Source organism: Gossypium arboreum, chromosome 5, assembly GCF_025698485.1.
Source record: "Gossypium arboreum isolate Shixiya-1 chromosome 5, ASM2569848v2, whole genome shotgun sequence".
Classification (NCBI taxonomy): Eukaryota; Viridiplantae; Streptophyta; class Magnoliopsida; order Malvales; family Malvaceae; genus Gossypium; species Gossypium arboreum.
Window position 1 is genome coordinate 23,800,206 of NC_069074.1, and position 9,241 is coordinate 23,809,446.

Sequence of the window (9,241 nt, forward strand, 5' to 3'; positions counted from 1 at the left end):
TTAAGCTGGTAGAGAAGAACTCTTGTCTGAAGGAAGAGAACCAAAAGGCAAAAGTTGATCAACCAGATGGAGGTAAAAGACTCTGATCTAAATGATAAACCTACTAGTCTTGAGGCTATTCAAAAGGAGCTTATAGCAACTCAATCGATACTTAAAAGTTCAATACAAGTAGTGGGAAAATGGGTGAAACCCTTACAATAGGAATAAGAAGCCTTAAGAAAGGTGGTCTAGAAATACGTTAAAAAGAAGGAAAAGGTTATGGTTGAGAGTCTAACAATATTTGTCAAAACCATAAACCGCATTGATCGTGGAGTACTCGAGCACATTAGGCTAAGATACTTTAAGATGTTACATAATTTAAGATGGATACAAGCAGTGGTAGGACCAATGCCAACTGCTCCAGGCACTACTCAAGGTTAGAGGTAAAAATTTGTGTTAGTCGTTAGCGTTCCAAATGTTGCAACAAGTTCTATTGCTACACGTTCTGTTGCTAAATTGTACTTAGAAATTCTAACTATTAGACGCCATTCCACTGGAAGTTCCATCAATAACGCTACTTCTAATTTTATTGTAGTTTCGCAACATAGGAGATGAAACTTATGATGCTAGGGCCTCCATCGTTCAAACAAAGCGGAAACAAATGCCAACACAAAAGTAAAATTCTCAATTTGAGTAACAAAATAGAAACCAATATCTATTAAGTGAGGAATGATTTTGCTATCAAGTCGTTTTATTTTCGAATTATTACGAGATTGATCTACTAAAATTTGAATTATGGTATGTTTTAAAATTTGAATTTAAAAAATCTTAAGTATATAGGATAGTATAGAATGCAGAGGGTTAGAGTTTAAGGGTGCTTTTCGTGAAAAAGATAAATAAATGGGATGAGCTTCATATGTTTTAAGATTTCATTAGGTTTTTTTTATAGGACTTTGACACCCATGGATAACAGGGCCAATTTAAACTTTGAGATTTTATCATTTGCAAAAAGTTATTTACATATTAGTTTTATGATGTTAAATATTTTATTATAACCTCAACACCTAAGGACATTGAGGTCTATTTAAATAATATCCATAGTCGTTACAAAATATATGAATGGTTACCGTTTAAAATTTTAAAAAAATTACAAGGACCTTAACGTTTAAGGGTATCAAAGTCCTACTAATCATTACCCTAGTTCCAATTGGGCTAGGAAAACTTAGTGGCACAAGACATACTATGGAATTAGATATCCATGAGGGTCAAGGTACCCGTAAAAAATAACTATTGTGGGAATTAACTTTTTCGTAAGCATATTTTAGTTAATTTTTTTGCATTATTGAAATTAAAAAAAAATCTAGTTATAACTTATATTTTCTCTTTAATTTGAATTATTATGATGAATTATACCAATATAAGAGGGATCGAGACACAATACAATATGAAGACACAAAATTTATTTATATGATAAATATGAACTAATCCAAAAGAGGCAGGGTCATAAACTCCCTTGGTTAAAATGGTGCATGTAGCTACGTAAAAATTTTGTGGATTCGGGTCGCTAATTGTGGCGATCTATTGGAAAATTAGTAATTGAAATTTGGTTTTAAAATAAACTGGGAGTCGTCACCGATCCTTTTTCTAGGTGTGATCGGACACCTATTAGATTTCTTTTTCTTTAAAATGAGAAAGAAGGCCGAGTTAAGGTCTACGTTAAAATCCAGAGGAAAAAATAGGGTTCGAGAGTCAGTTACGCGTGAGAAAAGTATTAGCACCCTCGCGACGCCCAAAGTTGGTATCTCATAAACAAATGTCTTAATTTTCAAAAGTACGAATTCAATGTAAAATTTAGTTGTGATCCGATTAAAAAGACGAGAAATTTTAGTTTATTCCGGTTTTTGAGAAGGGTATATCGCTTTAACACGAGTCAATTGACGTTCACCCAACATAGCGATGAACTCGATGACTTAATGTTAAATCGATATGTTACCTTGATTATTGAAATTAATTAGCAACACAAGAATATGATTTTCGAAATAATGCAAAGTAAAATAATATGAAATAAAAATCACTAAATGAAAGAGCTAGGAATATATTGAAACAAATAATCGATGTGACAATAATATTAGAAAAGATGAAAGTATAACGTAATAATAGAATTGAATGCGAAATGAAAATAATGAATGTATACACATAATAATAATATTAAGAATGCGTGTGTAAAATGATATATATATATATATATATATATATATATATATATATTTAGCGATATTTAAAAATCCATACAACATACATAGAACATATACAGTATATGCATACCTTAGAAATGATAAGAATAATAATAAAACTATTTTGTACATTACACAAATACATACACACACACATTTATATATATATATAAACAATAGTATTAGGAATATACAATATAATATTAGAAACACGTATATAATAGTGTAAAAAAATATGACAAATAAGATTAAAATATATATAATAATATATAAAGTATAGTGTTAAAATCTTATATACATAACGTATGTGCAAAATACATATAATATTAAAACATTTATATGATATATACATATACAATGAAAATACATATATAACAATGGTACTAGAAATATACCTATAATAGCGTAAAAGATAAATAATATTAAAATATATATACGGGCAAGTATGCAAACTTATATACATAACCTAGTTATAAAATGCATGGTATTAAACATACATATAACGAATGCATATATAATAACATAAACACAAACATTATAAAAATAAAATAAGATAACGATAATATTAAAATGAAGTAGTCAAAAAACTATATAAAGGCTATATGTACATAAAAATATATATGTATATATAAGCAAAGATAAACCATAGTAATAAAAATAAAAATAATATAATAATAATAAAAATATAAAAAGTGGATAAAATATAATGATATAAAAATAAAATAAGAATAAAGTAATAGGTAATAATAAATGCAGTAACATTAAAAATGAGAAAAGGTAAGAAAAAGGACTAAAATTGAATGAAAAACCGAATTTTGGGGCAGATTTAAAAAGAAAATAAAAGAAGGGATTTCATTGCAACATGCGCGCAACATGGAAGGGCCAAAATAGCAATATCCCCAGTGTTCTAAACGCTGCGCATTGAAAAGGACCAATTCATAAAATCGATTTAATTTCGTAATTTGAATTAAAACGAAAAAACTTAATTGTAAAATATCAGAAAAGCAGAAGGGCCAAACGTGAAATTTGCCCTTCCGCTAAAAAACACGATGATCCCCTGGTGGATCTGGTCGGGTCTTCGGGTTTGGGCGTGAAACGACGCCGTTTAAGCGCCCAGGGACAACGGCCAAAACGGTGCTGTTTTATTTCACTATATAAACCAAATTTCTTTGAAAAATTTTCAATTGGCAGCAGAAGAAAGAAAGAGAGAAAAAGAGGAGGGGAGAGAAGAGAGAGGGGAGAGGGAGAGGGGAGAGTACCGGCCACGGGCCGGTCAGCGGACGGCCACCGAGGGCTCGTCGGCGCCGGCGCCGGCCACCGTTCGTGGTGGCCGGAAATTCGAAAAGGTCAATTTTTTTCTTTTTTTTATTTTTGTATTATATTATTATTTTTATATATTTTGGTATATATATATGGGAAAATAGAATAGAGAACAAAACAAGAATAGATTCACAATCACCTTAGGTTTCCGGTTCTGATTTTCGTGTTTTGGTTGCCCTATTTGATATTATTCTTGCTTCTTTTGACTTCCCTCAACTCACTACTTGTATTTTTGTAAAAATCTATCTTTGTATTCATGGAAAAATGGCCGACCCTTTTACAGAAAGCCAAATAGGCTTTTATAGCCTTTACAAAATTGTATTTAATATTTATTGTCTCGTCTTCTTTCTGGTCTTGCAGGGTATGGGTGAAGGTGACAGAGGCATGGTGGTACAGAGGAGCAGGTGGCCGACATGGTGGCATGGAGAGCTGGTGAGCAAGTGGGAGAGGCAGGGGGTTGGTGCGCAAGTGGCGTTCGGGTTTCGAATCTTTGAGTTTAGGTTATTAATTTGGGGTAGTTGGGCTTGGGTTTAATGGGTTAGTTTAGGATGAGATAGGTATGGGTTTTGAGTAGGTTTAGTTATTGGGTTTTGGGGTGGCCCAAAATTGGCCTGTACAGTGCAGTTCATTTTTTTGTTCCTTTAGGAAATTAATAAATCATTTTAAGCTCTTATTATAAAAATTTTTAGCTTTGGCTCTGATAATTTATATTTTTATCTCGATCCTAATAAAAAAAAATTTGACTTCACCACCGATGATAAACTATGAAACTTGTACAAACAATATTACCAAAGAAGGCTGCACTGATTATTCAAACTCCCCGAAATAATATAGTATAACACACCCATTGCATAGAACAACGTACATTTCCCTCAAAACCCTAAACTTTGATAAGAAACATTAAACGATGATATGTGCTGCAACAAATCTTTGGCAAAACATAAGCAAAGGAAGCTATAACTAGAAACCCAATTGAGAAAGCATTTAAGGGATTTGAAGAAAGTAAATCTTTCATAACTTCCTTTGGAAGCTTAGGCTTCCTCGATGAACTAAGTAAAGCTAGAACGTGCAGCTCTATTGTGAGCTATGGTTAAAACCCTCTCTTTCAATCAACCTTCTCTTCTAGGGTTGATTAATTCAAACCAAAGCTAAAAGCAGGTAGTTTGATATGAAAATGAGACATTAAAGAAAAAACTGCAATATATAATTTTTAGGGTTATATATAATTGAAAAGTGATAAGCAACATGCTCCAAACTCGACGTGCATTATTCCATGTCCAATATAGGTGTCATTTATATGAGAACTAGAGTTGTCCATGATTGGGTTCGGGTCGGGCCCTAATAAAATTCTAGGTCCAGTCTATAGGCTCAGACCTGGCTCGAAAAATAGGCTTTAATTTTTGCCTCGACCCACCGGTATTAAAATATTTGATTTTATTTTTATATAAAAAATTAAAAAAATATAATATATCAAAAATATTAAAAACATTAAAAATAAATTAAATTTTTTCATACTTAAATAACACTAAGATAAGTGTAACTTAATAAGCAAATGCCTCTAAAATAGTAGCAAAATTAATAATAAAACAATAGTTATACAATATCCAAATAATAACAACAAAATAGTAGCAACATAATAGTGAAATAACAGCAAAATAAAGGAAAGCAACAGCAAAAAATAGATTTTTTTTTTTGCAAAGTCGAGTCGGGTTGGGATGGGGCCCAAAAGACCTTACCCAAGGCTCGACCCGTTTTCTTAACAAGCCTTTTTTTTTTGCCAAAGCCTATTTTGGGGGCCTATATTTTTACCCAAACCCTCCCAGCAGGCCTTCGCGACCTAACATATGGACAAGTCTAATGAGAATCATGTTTCACTTTCTCTTTATTCATCTCTCCATTTTTTTCTTTCCTCCTCCCTTATCGTTTCCTTTTCCAAACTTCTTGTCTCCCGAGCTTACACGTAGGATCAATGTCCACTAGGGGCAAGATTCGGGGGGATTGGTAGGGGCTTCGGTCTTCCTTAAAATGAAAAACTTTTCATTTATGCCTCTTTATAATTTATAAAATATAAATTCATAATAATAAAATTGCACTTTTAACCCTAAAATGATAAAAATTAATTTAATATTTTAAAATTATAAAGATATAGACTATTAAAATAATAAAATTACATTTTTACTATCATAAAAATATATAATTTAATTTCGACCTAATAAAAAGATTTCTAACTTCCCCGTGGTGTCCACCTTAAACAAAACAAAAGGTTACAATTAAACACGTACATATCTAAAAAAGAGTTCATGGTATGCCATTGGACACATGCAATTCGCTACATGCTTGACAAAAAGCCCAAATCTTCGGCTATAAATAACACAGACTTAGGCTTCGTTTGGATGGGCGATTGACTGCGGTGCGGTGCGTTTAACTTACTTTTTGTCTCACGCTACAGTATCGCTACAGTAACCGTGGTGTCCACCGCTCTTTTTACACTAACCGCAACTAAACGCACCGCCCATCCAAACTCACCCTTAACCGAATAACAAAAGAATGGTTTAAGAGCTTCAAGAACCGTTTCCTCCCCCCACCCCCACACAAGTTAATTAGTCTTAAGAGTTTAAAGCCCAGTCCACTTAACGCAATCACACGTGTGAATTATAGATTATTTAGACTGTCCGTCGGAAGCCTTCGGTAGTAGAATTGGAAGAAAAAGAAGCCACCGCTTTGTGGAAACAGCAGCTGTCGATTGAGGGTTTTCTTTGGTGGAAAAAGCAAAGCCATGGCGATGAACGGTGGTCTTAGATCGGCTTCGAAGTTTCTGACTTCGTCCTCTCAATCACTTCTCCACAAGTCTGGTCAGTGACCCATTAGCCGTTTTTTCTCTTGTATTTAACTTTTGTTTGGTAGCTGAGAAAATACGGAAAAGAATGGAAGATGAGCATCTGGGTGCTAGGAATCCTTTTTTTTATTAGCTGAAATCGAGGGTTCATAACTGTTTATGTAGATCTGCTTAATTGGTACTTGTGATTTTTTCTCTTTTTATTCGTTTGTTGCTGATTTATGTTTGTGGAGGTTCTTGATTGCATTAAAATATCATATGATTTTGACATGACAATCTCTCTACGTATAGATTTGCCCTTCTCTGTATATATGATTGTCAGGGATTGAGTATTGGGTAGATTGATTAACTTTTGAATACCCATGTTTTACGTAGCGAATAAATGAAATTTATGTTACGAGGGTCAAAGTTCTATAATTTTTTTATAGGTACTCTTTCTGAAAAGGAAAACCTATGGGAGTTATTGAATAGATTTAGACATGGATCGTGAATTGCTTTATGGTTATAGTATGTCGACTTCTAGGGGTCCTTAAGCAGCATTTGCTTATACATTTTGTTTCTAGAACCTCAATGACTGCTATATGATTTTTGTATCAATTGCAATGACCTTGTTATCTTATTTTATATGGAATGCAATTCCGATGTGAATAAGGTTGTTGACTTGACGTTTTCATGGTGATATTACTAGGATACTGCACTTGAATTAATTTTTTTATGCTTTTGTTTTTGGTTTGATATCCTAATGGATTGTGTTGGTTATTGAGGAGTCCTCAATTTGTGTGGGCTATTGATGTTACCATTGTACCCTAAACCTTTGAAAGTTAACTTCTTCTTTTTTTGGCTAACTCCTTGATCTGATTTCAGTGACCACTGGCTGTTTTCTGCACGGCAAAAGAAATGTAGAACATACTCGTACATGATATTTGTTTTGACTCTGATATTTAGATGCATTACCCTTTTCCAATTTGTTTTAAGTGTTTCATATTTAGACTCAATAATATATAATTTCAAGGCTGTTTTTGTTTGATATAGCTTTTTACTATAGGCTTATAGGAAGAATTGTACAGATGTCCTTACACCATTTTTGGGTAACTTGGAAATAGTGTTCTGTATCTACTCTCACATGTCTTGAAGTTTATTGGTCTTGTAATTTATAATTGTATTCTTTTATCCTGTTTGTTCCCTTGAATGGGATTTAGGTGTGCTATTCATTTACAAACATTTGTAGTAGTATGTGCATGTTAAATATGCTGTTGAGGATTTATAGGAGCAACAATAAAAGTGGAATTTGTTTCAAAAAGATGAAAAATGGAGTGAACAAAAGATAGAGTAGATGACCAGATAACCCATGTTCACTAATCATTTAGGGGTTTTAGGCTTTCTTTTAGCTTACTTGTTCCTAACTGGAAGAAGAACAAGGAATTTCCCCTTGATCATTGTATTCTGCAAAACTGAACGATCCACCAATTTTTCCCAGTTTAAATTGTTAACTTAGTTGATCTCTCCCAAATGCTCTGGCTTTGACAGTGATTCAGAATAAACTGCCATGACTTGTGGTTGGAAGGTCTTCCGATTAGGAGTGGAACACGATTCCATTGATTCTGGAGTATAATTCGGGTTCGAATGAGAATTTTAAAAGATCCTATACATGGATGTTAATATTGCAAAATGGTTGTGTTTGTTTTTGCTTCTTGTCTTATTCCAGAAGCCTCAAATGTCGAAATAAACTTTTTAGGAATTTAGCCTTTGTCCTTTGTGGTAATTATATGTGTAAAACTCAAAAAATGAAGAGCTAAATCCGTTGTGGTTGTGGCAGGCAATAGAGGGTTTCATTCAACTGGAGTGAAGAGAATGGGGGGAGGGCATGGGCATGATGAACCGTATTACCTCCATGCTAAACATATGTACAACTTGGATAGGATGAAAAATCAGAAGCTGACAATGTCTCTTGGAGTTTTGACAGCCTTCAGCATTGGTGTGTTTGTTCCTATCTATGCTGTCATTTTCCAGCAGAAAAAGACTGCATCTGGTTGATTTTTATTTTTTATGCTTGCCTTCATGGCATGGTTTGGCTGCCTGCAATAATGGAAGCAACTGCCTTTGTGAATTGTTATCTTCGGCTTTTTGAACTGATGCAGTTTGATGATTATGATGATACTTGCAGGATTTTAGGATTTCTTTTGACAAACACCTGTTGGTAATTACGGGAATTGATTATTTGATAATAATAAAAACATTATATTTGGATTTGCATGGGAAGGTAAGGTAATGTAATTTCTTTTGTCTATACCACAATATTGAAGTTATCCCAAGCGACATTTCTACTCATTTTTTAAAAGGAAAAATAAGCAATGTGATTTTGGTGTTGTGGAGGGTAATTCCATCGTCTGCAAAATGAAATGAAATGGTGTGTTCTGGCCAGTTCGGGTGGTACCGAAACGATGCCAACTACCAAGGTGAAAACACCAAAGTCTGAACTTACTTGGACGGTGGAGAAGAAGCTAGCCAATGTTAATTCACAAGCATTGAATGCAATATTCTTTGCAGTGGATGGACAAGAATTCAAAAGGATATGCAAGTCTACTACTAGTAAGTGGACTTAGGATATTCTCGAGACTGCCTATGGTGGTACAAATATTGTAAAGTAATCCAAGATGCAAATGTTGACAACCAAGTTTAAGGCCTTCAATATGCAAGAAAATGAAACTATTGGTGAATTCCAAGTAAGTTGTGTGACCTATCCAGTCAAGCATTTGCCCTTGAAAATGAGTACTCAAACCACAAGCTAGTGAGGAAGGTGCCTAGATCTTTGCCTGAGAGATTCGCGATAAAAGTCACTGTTATTGATAATATGAGAATAGATAAGCTTATT

At 33.5% G+C, this 9,241-nt stretch overlaps 1 protein-coding gene across 1 annotated transcript; it reads left to right on the forward strand.

Annotated features, from left to right (window-relative positions):
- The first annotated feature begins 6,144 nt into the window (after window positions 1-6,144).
- LOC108476696 (uncharacterized) lies at window positions 6,145-8,628 on the forward strand. The gene is made up of 2 exons (XM_017778971.2): window positions 6,145-6,385; window positions 8,186-8,628. Exons 1-2 carry the CDS (start codon window positions 6,310-6,312, stop codon window positions 8,401-8,403), a joined length of 294 nt encoding a protein of 97 aa, XP_017634460.1. The 5' UTR covers window positions 6,145-6,309; the 3' UTR covers window positions 8,404-8,628.
- Window positions 8,629-9,241: the final 613 nt, after the last annotated feature.

What these genes read in the sequence shown, in the direction of transcription:
- LOC108476696 (XM_017778971.2), top strand. Translation starts at nt 6,310, where the DNA reads ATGGCGATGAACGGTGGTCTTAGATCGGCTTCGAAGTTTCTGACTTCG. An exon ending in ATCACTTCTCCACAAGTCTG is followed by an intron (nt 6,386 to 8,185) that starts GTCAGTGACCCA and finishes TGGTTGTGGCAG; the next exon opens with GCAATAGAGGGTTTCATTCA.